The 14,677-nt window shown below is 52.2% G+C and overlaps 1 protein-coding gene across 1 annotated transcript in view; it reads left to right on the top strand.

Moving 5' to 3' along the window:
* GASK1A (golgi associated kinase 1A) overlaps positions 1–5,695 on the top strand; it is a 33,082-nt gene extending 27,387 nt beyond the window's left edge. The window contains exons 3-5 of the mRNA XM_054594501.1: positions 2,882–3,004; positions 4,705–4,808; positions 5,485–5,695. Coding sequence (XP_054450476.1) covers positions 2,882–3,004; positions 4,705–4,808; positions 5,485–5,695 — 438 coding nt within the window. The remainder of the gene's footprint in view (positions 1–2,881; positions 3,005–4,704; positions 4,809–5,484) is intronic.
* The last annotated feature ends 8,982 nt before the right edge of the window (positions 5,696–14,677 follow it).

The following is a 14,677-nucleotide window of genomic DNA, read 5'->3' on the forward strand; positions in this document are numbered from 1 at the left end:
CATCAGGTGAATCTTTTAAAGAGGATAAAACATCTGAGAGACTTCGCTGCTGGCCTCAAGGAAGAAAGCAAAGAGCTACCACATGCACTGCCTGTGGGCCAGGGAGCCTCTAGGAGGACCCTGAGATTCCTGAGGAAGTAGTCCTACATCTTCAAGGACTGGTTTCTGTCAACTACGTGGAATGAGTGTAGGAGGAGCCCTGAGCTGCCATGAGAGGCGGCCCTGGCTGATGCCTTGAGTTCAGCCTGGTGAGACCCTGAGCAGAGAACCTGGCAGACAAGCGATAGATGCCTGACCCACGGAAACCGTAAGATGACGTGTTTCCTTAAGCCACTAACCTCCTGGTGATTTGTTACACAGCAGTAGGACATGATTTTATGAGGCAAGGGAGGGCCCAAGGTGCAAACATGGTGGGGGGCTCCCTCACAGGCATTGACCCTGCTCTGCATGACCCCGAGAGGGGGCCTCCCCCGATTCCTTCCGCCTCGCCCCCATCCGGTCTCTGTTTAAACATTGTTTAACTGTCTGTTCATATCTTTGTCCCATTTTCTGTTGGGTTGTTGGTCTTTTTCTTAATGGTTTCAAGACTTTTCAGAGTTTGGGAAAATTATTCTTTTGTTTTCATTGTACTGCAATATTTCTCTCAGGTTCCATTGTCATTGATCTTCATTGACAGTCTCTTTGCTGTGCAGAACTTTTAAAAAATTTTATGTTAAAATTTTCAAGCTTTTATGACTTCTAGGTTAGTATATTATAATTTTAAAAGCCAGCCTCATGTCAGGGTTATTTTAAAAATTCTCCCATGTGTTTTCATATATCTTTGATCTATCTGGCCGTTATTTTGGAGTAAGAAATAAGGTGCAAAACAGTGATTTGTTTTTCCCCCTGAAGTGGCAACCCAAATGTTCTACCACCGTGTGTTGAATAATCAATCTTTACCCCAGTCTGAAATATTGCCAATTTCCATGTGTACGTAGGTCTATTTCTGGGCTCTTTTCTGTCCCAGTAAAGGGTCTATTTATATGCCAGAATCACACTGTTTTAATTACTGAGTTTGTATATTATGTTAATAACTAGCAGGTCATAGTCTTTCTCATTGCTCTTTCTCAGAATTGTCCTGATCGTCTAGTATACTATTCTCAAGAAGCTTAGAGTCAGCTTGTTGCTTCCTTCTCCCTTCCACGTCCTATTGGGATTTTATTGGAATCAAATTAAATTAGTGTGGACTAAGAGAGAGAGAATTTACACCCTAAAACGTAGAGTCTTCTAGCCAAGAGTAGGATACAGCTGTGTATTCACGCCGCTTGAAGCATCTCGATGCTTCCTGCAGCTGGATCCTCACTTTCATATTGGGTTATTCCTGGGTATTTCATCTCCTGTGGCTGCTGAAAATGGGGCCTTTCTCCTTCTTTATATGTTCTGGCCTTAGCTCTTGGTCTGCGTGAAGACTCTTATCTCTGTGTATTAGTTTGGTTACTGGCCACCTGTTCCCTTTGCTTTGCTTCAACCGTTGAGGGTTTGCCCTTGGTTTTCCAAGTTCACCCTCATATTATCTGTAATGTTGGTTCTCTCTTCTCATCACTTCTTCCTTCTTTATCCCACCTCATTGCATTGCTGGTGTCTCCAGAGCAATGGTAAATATTAATGGCACAGTGGACGTGACTTGTTTCTACAGACTCGGGGCGATTTCTAGTGTTTTTGCTGTGGAGGATGCACATTGTTCGTAATGGCTGCTGGTCTTTGTGTTGATGTTTAAAATTTGGAGTGATCCCCAATGTCTTTTTAGATAAGCTCTAGCTCTCTTCCACCTGTCCTCTCAAAGCCTGTCGGTAGGCCTGTTCATCCAAATCCTAAGCTGGTGTCTCGACTTCCTCCTCAGGCTTGGGGCAGAAGGGGCTCTTCCGGAGGCTCTGGGAAGATTGCCCTTTGTTGGGAGGCCCCACACGAGAGCGTGAGAGTTAGTGCAAGTTACCTCCCCATGCCCCGACCTCCCTGAAGCCGTGTGAAATCTTTCATAGGCAGCCAGTTCGTGTGAGACCAGCCCCCTGCCCTCCCGGGAGAGAGAAGCTGCCACCCTGCAGTAATCTGACCCCCAGGCAGCAAGCCAGCTCAGCCCAGGGTCCGCCCTTAGAAGGACTGTGCGGCTGCCTCCACGTTGAGGGAGGGCTCCTGCATTGTGGGCTGGGAGGAGGGGTGATGGGGGGCATGGGCCGCCAGTGACAGCCGACACGGCTCTTCCAGAATCTACCAGGCCCAGGGCAGTTTTTCAAAAAGGGTGAAAAGAATCAAATCCTGAATGTTTGTGGGAATGAAATTTGAACTTGGTGTTGATTGGTTGCTAGTCTGCTGTTGGTTAAACTGAATTTCTCTTAAGTGGAAAAGAATAGCCAGAGGGTGTGGCACAGTAATCAAACTGGCAGCTGGGCCCAGCCAGGCCCTTTCTGTTCGGCATTTAAATGGGTGAAGATTTAGGGAAGCCAGTAATGCATGTGTGTCATAGGGGCCAAAATTCCTTGTAGCTTTCTTTGTAAATAAACATGGCTGCACATTGAAATCTGTGCAGAATGGCCTGGAGTCCTGAGTGGTCCCCTAGGTAGACACGCAGTTAGCACCAGACCCCGGGCCTCCGGCCAGAGCTCCGGAGCAGCTGTAGGTGAAGCCGAGGGTGTGGCTGGAAACCCGTGCTGGCCTGAGGCAGAGCAAACGGCTCTTGGTGTGCAGGGCACGCCGCTGGCCAGAGGAGCGGAGCAGAAGCCTCAGTAGGAGGCAGAGGCCAGCGACAGAGTCATGGAGCCCTGTCCCCAGCGTGTGGCCCTGGGTGCTGGGCCTGGTGGAGACGTGCACTGTGCCACCTGCCCTCAGAGGATGGGTGTCCCCACAGGTCCACGACCGCCTGGATCGCTACTGCTGTGGCTTTGAGCCCGAGCCCTCAGATCCCTGCGTGGAGGAGGGGCTCCGAGAGAAATGCGGGAACCCAGCTGAGCTGCGACTGGTCCACATCCTGGTATGCGCCCTCATCACCTAGGCCCCCATCCTCCTGATGCTGTTTGCAAGCTTCAGAGATCTTGTGGCCCTGGGGGTTCCCAATCTTGTTCCTTGTAGCAGCAGAACTTTTTGTTTGCATAATACATAAAACTGAAAAAGTGGAGCTTTGAGAATGGGGTCGAGGTGTTGGGTGGGGCAGGAGCCTTTTTCACTGACTCCACTGTCCCCAAGAGACGCCAGGGAGCCCCAAGGGCCCCTGGACTCAGAGTATGAGAACTGTGTGTCTAGTTGGACGCCCTCCTTGTGCCCCCAGTCAATGCGCACATTGTGACCTGGCACAGGGAGGGCGTTTCCAAGGCCATCGGGCTGGTTGGTGGCAGCGACAGAGCGGGCTCGCCGGCAGCGCTGATCAGAAAAACACGGAGCTGCCCCCTGTTGAAACTGGAGTTCAGGGTGGGAAGCACTGTGCCGGGGCCGTCAGAGGGAGGCGCTGGTGTGGCAGGATGGCCACCCGTCCCCACAAGGAGCCAGGGCCCCTGGGAAGCAGGCGCCTCTCCCCCAGTGAGGCCTGGTGTCTGTGCCACCCCACCAGGCCGGTTGCTTTCGGAGGGTGGCTGTTGGCACGGTGTCCCAGGCTGGGCTTCAGGGGAGCCACGCCAGCCCGGAGGCCGGGGCTCCGGCAGAGTGGCTGGGCCCTGGGAATGCTCCATCTCCCGCCCTCAGAGTGGCTCCCCCCTTTCTTGGTCAAAGGTAAGGCTTCCTGTCCCATCATTCGCCCTGGTGGGCAGTCATTTAACAGACCCTTTAGTCTTTGGAGGGAGCAGTCACCCGGCTTTAAGAGATAGACGATCCCTGCTGCGTGGAGAGAGGTGAGGGGGGAAAAGAGGCAGAGAGAGGGGAAGCTGGGGCCCTGGAAACAAGCGTTCATAATTTGAACCGAGGCCACTGGAGGAGGTTATGGGAAATTACCGTGAAACCTTGGAGAACTATAGGAATGGGGTGTGTGCATAATGTGGGAAGAGGGGGCCGGAAGAGATGGCCTTTTCTTCCCAAACACACCACGGCTGGGAGGTGCTAAGGAATTCCCCATCGCTGACTTCAGTTTTGAAGAGGTCCAGGAGGCGCTAAACTCTTCTCCCATGGAGGTAGAGCTGGGAGGAGAGTGTCCTGCTTCTCAGCGTTGCTCGGGGGCACACCCAGGTGTGTGGGCCCAGGTGTGTGTGTGGAGTGAGTGCGCACGTGTGCCTTACACGCTGCCATCCTGCAGGGCAATGTGACCTCCTCACCTGCCCAGTTCTCACCATGCTCCTCACCCCTTTGGCCACCAAAGCAAGACTCAGTCCCTCTGCCTTGCAGTTTCGCAGGATGACACTGTGGCTTGGGCCCGGTTTGCACCTGCCCCCTTCTTACTAGCAGTGGGACCTTGTGCAAATTACTTCTTTGTGCTGCTTTTTTCTGCAAAATGGGGCTCACCCTAGTGACCCCCTTCTAAGGTTGCCAGGAGGGCTCATTGGGGCGACGCCCGGAAGCACTGAGCAGGGGCAGCACTGGGTCAGCTGACAGCTCAGCACCTGGGGACCATCCAGACAAGTAGCTGGGCAGATGGTGGGACAGACAGCTCAGGGCCCCCCAAGCCCCTTCATTCACCTGACAGAGTTCATGGCACCCACTAGGCTGCCCCCCAACCCGCCTCTGTCTCCGTCCCTCTTCTTCCCCGAGGTCCGGAGCAGCGATCCGTCCCATCTGGTCTACATCGACAACGCCGCCAACCTTCAGCAGCCTGAGGACAAGCTGAACTTCCGGCTACTGGAGGGCATCGATGGGTGAGGGTCGGAGGGGTTGGGTGGAGCTTCAGGGGCTGAGGCTTGACGGCCCTGCAGGAAACTGTGGGACCTAAAACTGTGGCTCCCGAGAAGTCCACAGTCCGCCACCAGACAAAAGCTGTGGGATCTGGGCCACAGGAGGGGGTGTAGGGCCTTGGGAAAGCTGAGAGGGGATTGAGCCAGCAGGCCCTTCAACTCCTGGGGGGAGTGCCTCTACCCCCAACACCCAGAGGGCCTCCTGGCCCCACAGAAGCCCGGCTGACCTGCGGGCTGTCAGCAGACCAGCCCTTCCCTTACCCCGACGGGGGACTGACCAGCTCGGCAGCCTGTCTTCCCTGCTCGGTCTTGGAAGGCAGCTCAGCCTTCCTGGGATTTTTTCTCGCATTTGCCAGGCAGGACAGTGGGCATCGCTCCGGGAGGGCGGAGTTAGCTTGCCCAGCAACTCTGGGGGAGGGGACCCACCCCGAAGCTTTATCCCCTGCCTGCTTCCACAGCTGGGTGGGAGGAAGAGTCCCTGATAACTAGTCATCGAGGGCAGGCGGCCCTTGGGCCTCCACTGGCTGACCTTGCCAGGGTTCCCCAGCTGCATCTGTTCTAGCCATCTGGCTTCGCCTCTCACCGAAACGCTCTGAGATCGCTTTTGCTTTTCCTTTCCATTCTGTTGCCATGCGTCCAGGTTTCCTGAGTCTGTCGTGAAGGTTCTGCAATCGGGGTGTCTACAGAACATGCTGCTCAAGTCACTGCAGATGGACCCGGTGTTCTGGGAAAGCCAAGGCGGGCGGCAGGGGCTGAAGCAGGTTCTCCAGACCCTGGAGCGGCGAGGACAGGTCCTTCTGCAACACATGCGGGAGCACAACCTGACAGTCTTTAGGGAGGAGGATCCGTGAGCCCCGCCCCGCCCCGCCCCGCCCCAGCCAGGCGCTCGCCTCGCTGGTCACAACACGATCAGAGCGGACGAGCGCCCACGCTGCGGCCACACTGCCTTGGGCTCACCCATCCTGAAGACAAATGGGAAAAGCCAGAGCCAGAGGGGTGCCACCATAGATGCCATGGGTGTGTCACCTGCCTGGGATGGTGGACATATGGATGTTGGGTTTCAATCTCACCACATTCGTTTCTGCACTCTCGGCTCTGGTCATTGGCTTCCTTGCACCAATAAATACATTCAAGAATGTCCTGTGGACTGTCCCGTGTGCTGTTGAATTGTGTATCCCACAGGTGCATGCAGAGCTGGACAGCGGTGTATATGTGTGTATGCATGTCTGTGTGTCAGTGTAAGTACATGTGACATGTGTACACGCCCACACACACATAGGAGAGCAGCCTAACTAAGTGTCTTCAGAGAATTGTACTCGTGGCCCAGAACTGCTTGGGCTGAGAGCTGACTCAGGTCTAAAAAATGAAGCACTAAGCATTTTGTCTTCATAGGCTTTAGATGTTCAATTCTTATTCAGTTATGTTTTGGGTTTAAGAATTATAAAAGTAATACATGCTCTCCAAAAACAAATTCATAAATAATAGAAGCACAGAAGATAAAATGTGAAAGTCCCACAAACTTCCTAGAGATGTGTGTATGTATATTTTATCTACACACTGCATGCAAATTAAACTATAATAAATGTTGTGTCATTTATGTTTGTGAACTCACTACTTTCACTTTACTACGTTCTCTCTATTCTGTGTCAGCCTCCTGGGTTGACCCAATTCTTATTTTTTTTTTTTTAAATAGGGAAAGTTTTCTTTTTTAAGGTTTTATTTATTTATTTATTTTTAGAGAGAGGGGAAGGGAGGGAGAAAGAGAGGGAAAGAAACATTGATGTGAGAAACATTGATCAGCTGCCTCTTGTAGGCGCCCCAACCAGGGCCCAAACCTGCAACCCAGGCATGTGCCCTGACCAGGACTAGAATGGGCGACCTTTTGCTCTACGGGATGATGCCCAACCAACTGAGCCACACGGGTCAGCCAATTCTTACTGATGGCTACATAGAATTGCAAGGCAGGGATGTGCCATGCTTTGTTTAGCTATTCTCATGAGGATGAACGTTAGGTGGCTCCAACTTTTCACCAATTATACACGATGCTGCCATGAACATCTTTGCATGATGCAGTTATTTCCGTTACCTATCCTCGCATAAGTGGATTTCTGCATCAAAGGGCATGTATGAGTATGTATTGTTTTTGAGAGAAACTGACAAATTTCCCTCCAAAATGGTGCTGTCAGGTTATATTCCAACCAAGAGGGAGGGCACTGAATGTCTTCCCCTGACCTCACCAACACTTGCATGCTCAAATTTTATTTTTTAATTCAACTGACAGGAAAGCTATTTTTAAAACTTCATTTCCTTAATTATTAATGATACTATATTTTCAACGATTTACCGGTCATTTGTATTTGATTTTTTTTGTGAGTTGTCTTTTTCTCTTGATATGTTTGCTCTTTCCTTGTTAATTTGTTAGAGATCTTTGAATCTAATTAGCATAATCAGTCTTTTTCCTGTTAGTTATGTTGTAAATATTTTCTTTCAGGCTGTCATTTGTCTCTTGATTTTGTTTATGGTGTCTTTTGCCAAGTAGACAATTTTAATTTCCATGGAGTCAAATCTCTCTTACTTTCCCTTTAAGTCTTCTGAGTTTCATGCCTTCTTATTTTGAGACTATTGAAATAATCTCCTATGCTTTATTCTAGTATTTGTATAGAATTTCTTTTACATTGTGTTCAGATAATGGTAATTTTTCATTTTTATTCCACAAATGTGTGTATGAATGTGTGTGTTTTATGAAGACCTTTAATCATTTTTGTTGTCTTACTACTTTGGTTGGGATCTCTGGGGAAAAGTTGAATAATAGCAGCAATAGTGAGCATTGCTATCGTATTCCAGAGTTTAGTGGGAACGCCTTTAGAATTTTGCCATTGAGTATTATCCGGTTTAGAGAAGTAGTTTATGACAAATATCTTTCATTAAGTAAAAAAAAAAACACCTTTATTTTTATGCTTAGCTTACTTTTTAAAAAATCAAGAATGGGGATTGAATTTTATTAAATACTTTCTCGATATCTATTGAATGTATAGGTTTTTCTTCATTATTTTTTAATGCTGAATCATCCTTACATTTGGCTGAGGTATATTGGTCTTTTAGGAACTACAGGATTTAATTTGCCAATATTTCGTTTAGAATCTTTGCATATACATTCATATGCGGCTGAAGATATTTCCTTTTCTGTGCCCTCCACGATCCACCTATTATTAAAGTTAAGTGGACCTCATGAAATGGATTCAACATTTTTCAGCTTTTTAACACTCTGGCGAAGTTTAAATAGAAACCGTATATTTTGCAAAGGTTTGACCGCACTCTCCCATAAAATCATCCAGGCCTTGTACCTTCTCTAGATCCTTCGCAGCCTTTTCAAGGCACTTTCGAGCTGATGTGGGAGAGGGGCAGTTCGGGGGCGAGGGGCGGGGGCAGGGAGTGGGGTGGGCTACACACATACCAGCACCTCTCATGCCTGGCGTATTCAGTGGTCACAGGAGCAAGACCTAGGCCCCTGGAAGAGGGGGTTTGGCTTCAGGAGGTTCAGGTATTTCTTTAAGGGCATCGATACATTTGTCTTCCTTTGACTTCTTGTATCTTCTCCTCTCCCTTTTCCCTTGGTTCTTTCCTAGGCTCCCCGTATCAGGGGACGCTGCCTCTCCTGGATCAACTAGTGTCCATGGAACAGCCCCTGCTCGGCCTCTGTCTGGAGCACCCCCGCCCTCCCTCCTGCCTGATGGACCTACCCTCAGCCAGAGGTGGGAGCAAGACCCTTGTCACCCTAGAAAACGTTAAGGAGAGGGGGACGTGGAGAAATGTTTCATCGCAGAGGCAGAGGGCTCTCCGTCTCTGGTTGCTCTTCATTTTCGCGCTGCTTGACTCGGAGGCTCAGAGTTAGAGGGCAATCTCGGAGAAGGTGGCTGGCCAGCGCCCCGCAGGGAGGCGAGCTGAGCCCCAGCCCAGGGCAGGTCTCCTCACAGCGGAAAAAGGCCTGGGTGGCTGCCTGGGAAAGGAGGGAAACTTGTGTGGTCTGCGCGGGGCGTGCGTGTGTAGAGTTCCTCTCTGAAGACGCCAAGCCAGGACCTCCCTGTCAGCGAGCAAAGCCCCCCCGCCCCCGCCCCGGCTTCCAGCAAGCAGGTCTGCTCAGCCAGAAGGAGGGACCCCGGGGCGGACACTCGATGGCCCCTCCCAGCCTGCCCAGGGCCTGGGGACCGCCTGAGGCTCTGCGGCAGGAGGCCGCTGTCCCTGCTCAGCCTCCCCAGCCAAGACTCCATCTGGGCGCACACTCCCCTCAGCACTGGCCTCTTTCTCTGGGGTGGGGAGTGGGGAGGGGGGCCGGGCAGACCCAAGCCCAGCTCTGTCCAAGTCCCCAGAACTCCAGGGTCGAGCCCCAGCCCCTGCCTCGGCCACTCCTCGGCTGAGAATGGCTCCAATCTGGGGGCACAGGCCTCTCAATGTGCGGTTCCCTAACAGGCACCCCTTGAGTTCCTACCTTCTGCTTCAGAAAGTCTTTAAATATATACCTATATCTCGATATCTCTATCTATCCTTAAATTTTTTTCTAGTGTTGCCTTTCAGGGGACTGGACTGGAATGTATGAGCTGTGGGTTCAGATCTGAGGTGAGCACTTGACCAACGCCCACTGAGAGCATCCGCTATAACCACCACTAACGTCTAACGACTGGCATCCACATACCAGGCACAGTGACAGTGGTTCCTTGGTTTACAGCACTGAACCTCACCATGCCCTGAGGGGGAGATGTGATTAAGTATTATTATCTCCATTTCACAGATGAGGCCCAGGGGGTTAAATAACTTGTCCAAGGTCACCCAGCTTGTAGGTGGAAGGGCCAGAATTCAGACCTGGGCAGGAGCTGCACTAAATCCTCCCCAAAGCACGTCCACCCCCCCCGCCCCGCCCCCGCCCCCGCCCCGCCCCTTCCGACCTTGCCTCCCCCTCTAACCCCTTGGGTGCAGAGCTGACGCAGAAGCAGCGCCAGTTCCCTGCAACATGGAGCAGCAAACGGAGGCTCTGGCCAAGCATGTTCCCAGGCAGTTGGCCCCCCGCACCTGGCTCTTTGCTGGTGAAAGCCTGCTCCATCTATGAACTGCGTCTTTCCGGCAAACTTGAAACCTCATCCGCTTTTTATCCTTCTCAAAAAGCAAGCACAGCCTCCGCGCGCACTGCTGGCTCTGTGCCCCGCCCACCATTACCTCTGGAATGAGAAGGACGTGCCAAGTGAGCAAACTGCGAAGGGTGGGGAGGACATTCCCACCAACGTCAGGTGCCTGGAGGGCAGGAGCCGCCTGGGTCTGCAGCACAGGGGCGGGGGCGGGGGAGTGGGAAGGGTGTCTGCTCAGCTGCAGGCTAATCCGCCTTAGGCAAGAGGCCTGGCAGAGGGCTCCACTAAGCTGCCCGACTGGCCTCACCCTAGGCTTGACTCTGTTCCTTTGCACCTCACCCCAAAAAGGCTATTCCAAGGAAATGATGGCATTTCCAAGCAGGGGAGGTTCGTAACTCTCTACGTGCCATTCCAACAGTCCCCAACCTCTGCAAATTGAAAACCTTTTCATCCGGCCGGTGCCAGAACTCTGGTCCCACGCCACGGGGACATTCACGTTTCACTGCTGAGACATTGGCAAAGGTTCATCGGGAGCACCCACTATGATCAGCACTAACATTCAATGACTGGTGACGACGTACCAGGCACAGTGACAGTGCTTCACATGGTTTAAAGCACTTAACTTCACCACAGCCTGGTAGGTAGATGTGATTAATTATTACCTCCACCTCACAGATGAGGCCCAGAGGGGTTAAGTAACTTGTGCAAGGTCACCCAGCGTGTAGGTGGAAGGGCCAGAATTCAAACCCGGTAGGAGCTGTGCTAACTGGCCTGGAGCCCAGGGCTCAGTTCCTGGGTGGAACCTCCATCCCTCTGGGAGGCTTGCATAACACATGATACCTTTCTCTATCCGGAAAATGCAGATTTCTGGATCATCTGGCCTCCAGTGCCAGGTAAGGAATTCCGGAGCTGTCGTAACTAATTTATTACGAGGCAGTTGCTCAGAGCTCTCCCCGGATGACTTCCTGAATGCCCAAAGCAACCCCCGCTGCAGATCCTCCCTGCAGAGAAAGAAGCTCAGCCGGGCAGGGAGTGCGTTGCCCGCGGCCGCACAGGTAGAGGCGGCAGAGTCTGCGTGAACCTGGGGGGTGCTGCCTGGAGTGACCTGAACACAGACAGTGGCCTCCATGCCAAGAGCGTTGCCTTTGCTCCTTATGGCAAACCTTCAGAATGACTCCAAGGAGGCGTTATTGCTCCCATTTGACAGTCAAGGAAACAGGCTCAGAGAGGCTGAGTCACTTGCCCAAGGGCACAGAGCAGGTAACTGGTGGAGCTGGGATTTGAACCCAGGCTTGTTTGACTCTAGAGCCTCTGCTCCTTCCTTCCTTCCTTCCTTCCTTCCTTCCTTCCTTCCTTCCTTCCTTCCTTCCTTCCTTCCTTCCTCCTTCCCTCCCTCCCATTCATTCAAAAAATCTTATTGAGCAAATTTCCCCAGAGAACATACAATTTGGAAGGAATTAGAGGCCGTGTGCTGTGGTGGCCACATGTTCCAGATGTTTGGAGACAGGCCCAGTTTTATGTTCCATCTGGTCTTCAGCGCGCGTCTCAGCGTTCTGTTTGGAAAGCAGTCCCTGTAACTGAGGACGCAGCTGTGGGCCCGAGGAGGTCAGAGGAGGGCACAGGAGACGCGGGTGGGGAGGGAGACCTTGGTGACCGTCCTGAGATGTTTCCCCGTGGCCTGGCTGCTGGCCGTCCCACCTGAATGCCCGAGGCTTGCCAGCCAGCTCAGGTAAGGCCCTTCCTGCAGGCTCCCTCCCAGCCACCTGCGGGCAGGGGCTGTCTCTCTGGTTTTGGATTTCTCCGTGGATGCTGGCCTTGCTTCCCCTTCAACCATCCCACGCTCTGCCCCAAGGCAGGAGGGGCGTGGATTTATGACCCCTCGGAGGGCCAGTGTAGAGTCCCCCCCGCCCCGTCCTTCCCTCCCCCCTCCCCTTGGCACCACCCGCCTTCCTGACTCACACAAGACCCCTGCTGGCCCACCTGGGATTCTGGTTAGCGTGGCTCGGGGGGTGCTCCTGTGGGGTTGGCATCTGGTAGGGCCTTTGGCTGCGGCGGCTGGAGGCTTTTGGGGGGTGAATGGGAGAGCTGGGGCAACCCCTGGTTTTGTCCAATCAACGAGTCACCAGGTTCTCTGAGGACGTTAACCAGGAGGAAGGTGTCTCTAGGTAGAAACTCAGGTTTCACTCAACAGCAGAGACAGTGTTCAGTTTGGGTCCTAGGGATGTGGAAGGTGATGGGCTGGGGAAAGTGCTGCATGGCAGGACTGTTCACCTGAGAGGCCCTGGCGGCGATGGCAGTGTCCAGCAGGGAGGCAGATGGAGGCCCAGGGAACCCCAGAGGCGGTGGGATATGATCCGAGGGGTGCTGGGGCGGGACAGACACCGGGCTCCCTGTTGATGGAGAATGTGGCCCACGTGAGGTGCGGTCTGAGGAGCTTCCTGAGCAGCCTCGCTCCCTGCTCCCAGCTCCCTGCTCCCAGCTCCTGCCCTAACCTTCACCTGAGTCTCTAATAGGTCCTTGTGTTCAAGATGCAGATTTAAAGCAAACAGCCTTGAGAAGTAATATCTTTCATGTTAAATGCATTTTAATAATCCCTATATAACAAAGAAATCCTGCCTACTAAATTTCTGAAGTTTAAAAAGTTACCAATATGGGGATGATGGAAATAATCCACACCCATAGGCGTTGGGCGGCCACAGGCGGATGTGTTTGTCCAGCTTGTGGATTTCTACACCGGAGTCCTGTGTATTTCACTGGAAGTTAATTGAACTCCAATTTAAAAACAAAAAACAAAAACATTAAAAACAAAAAGAAGCAAAAGTGGAAGAGCTGGCAATACTCAGAGCTATCAAAGGGTGGGCCTAACCAATGCTGTGACTTGGGGAAGGGGCACCAATTTCTTTGTGAGTCCACACAATGGTAAGTTCTCCAGCCAACCAGGACTTTGTTTTCAGATAATGTTTAGTGACATGGTAAAGTGTTCGTGTTAAAACGTCAAGAGAAAACAGCACCCAGGATGAAACTTCATGGCAGGATTTCAGATTCAGAAAAAGTGCTTTGGACACAGGCAGAAACCCTTTCCTTCACAGAATCGAGGACCAGTCCTGGAGCCCCTTCTGCGGCCGAGAGCAGACACAAACACCCACACTGACCCGTGGGCGCCCCCTTGTGGGGGCGGAGTGCCTTCTGGGCCGTGGGACTGGCAGGGCAGCGGAGCTGGGGCTGGGGGAATGCAGCAAGCCTAGTTACCAGGGAGCTGCAGGGATACACACCGAGTTCCCTGCCCCTTGAGCTGAGTTTTTCCTTTGCCATGAGGTGTAATGTGCATACGTAAAGTGTGTAAAGTGCACTAATCCCCCAGTGTAAGCTGATGCTTGTTTGCATGGACAGCCACATCGTGTAACCCCTTGCGGATCAAAACATTCCCCACCTCCTAGGCTCCCCCGTGTTCACCCAGTCGTTAGCCCCTCCCTAGTAACCACGATTCTGACCTCTGTTGCCAGACTGGTTTTCTTGTCCTAGGATTTCCCATAAATGGAGCCATATAGTATATATTGTTTTGGGTCTCACTTATCTGTGAGATTTACATTGTTGCACGTACGCAAAGTTCTTTTTTTTTCATTGTTGCGTCCTTTGCATGAATTTACCTGCTGGTGGTCATTTGGGTTGTTGACAGCTTTTGTTTAGTTAGAGCTGGGAATATTTTAATACCTGTCTTTTGAGGACATCAGCACCTAGTTCTTGGGCATGTATCCGGAAGTGGAATCGCTGAGACAAATGCTGGCTGGGACACACATTCCGCTTTAGTGGAAACTGCCAAATAGTTCACACTCCCCACTCCCCAGCAGGGCCTGAGACTTCTGACTGAACTGACTTGTCCCAGGTGGCTTCACGTAGCAGCCTGGGACGGTGGCAGATGGAGGGCACGATTAGGGAGAAAGGTATTCTGGGTAAGGGGAGTATTTTGGAGGTACATGCCAACCATGGAAATGTGCCCCTCAGATCTCCTGCCGTGAATCCGAACCAGCACTGGGACCACCCTTCCCACGGTGGCTTGCAGCCAGTGACTGGGACACGCGTCGGATAGACAACCCTGGCTAAGAAACCCAATTATCCTGGTGCGCACCTCTCAGAACGCAGCGTAGCCTGAGGCTCGCTCCTTGACCGCCATTCCCTCTCCTTCACAGGAACCAGACCTGCACCAGAGTCTCCCTCTGAAGGAGAGGCCAAGACACTTTCTCCTCTAAGGACACATGTGACATGGGGTTAACTTTCTAGCTCTGTTTCCACAGAAGCCAGATAAAGGTGGAATGTCAGGTGTGTGTTTGGCAACACTGCTGATGGTAATGATCTGTGTGCTAGATAAGCTGCCTCTGGACTGGGGACTAGAATGAAGGAAGTAGGTGCCCACCCAGGAGGACACCAGAGGACAGGCTCCACAAGCCCAGTAACTCACAACCGGCATGTCCCAAGGGACCCTGGGAACCGACGGTGAGTTGTTTAAATGATAATGGCTCCTGCGGGGCTTCCAAGCCAAAGTGTCCCCCACAACTACCACTGTGGGTCACGTCTCCTTGCCCTTGAGCGGTCACTTGGTGGGGGGGAGGAAGAGACTGGCCCCTGGCCTGGCGTGAGGACCCCTCTCCCATGGAAGGAGAGAGCCTGATGCTGCCCTGCCACCCCGCCGAGCATCCTGTCCTACGTCCTTCTGAGTGG

This window comes from Pteronotus mesoamericanus, unplaced genomic scaffold (genome assembly GCF_021234165.1).
Source record: "Pteronotus mesoamericanus isolate MK-2021 breed Mesoamerican mustached bat unplaced genomic scaffold, CSHL_Meso_final scaffold_533, whole genome shotgun sequence".
In the NCBI taxonomy this organism is placed as follows: Eukaryota; Metazoa; Chordata; class Mammalia; order Chiroptera; family Mormoopidae; genus Pteronotus; species Pteronotus mesoamericanus.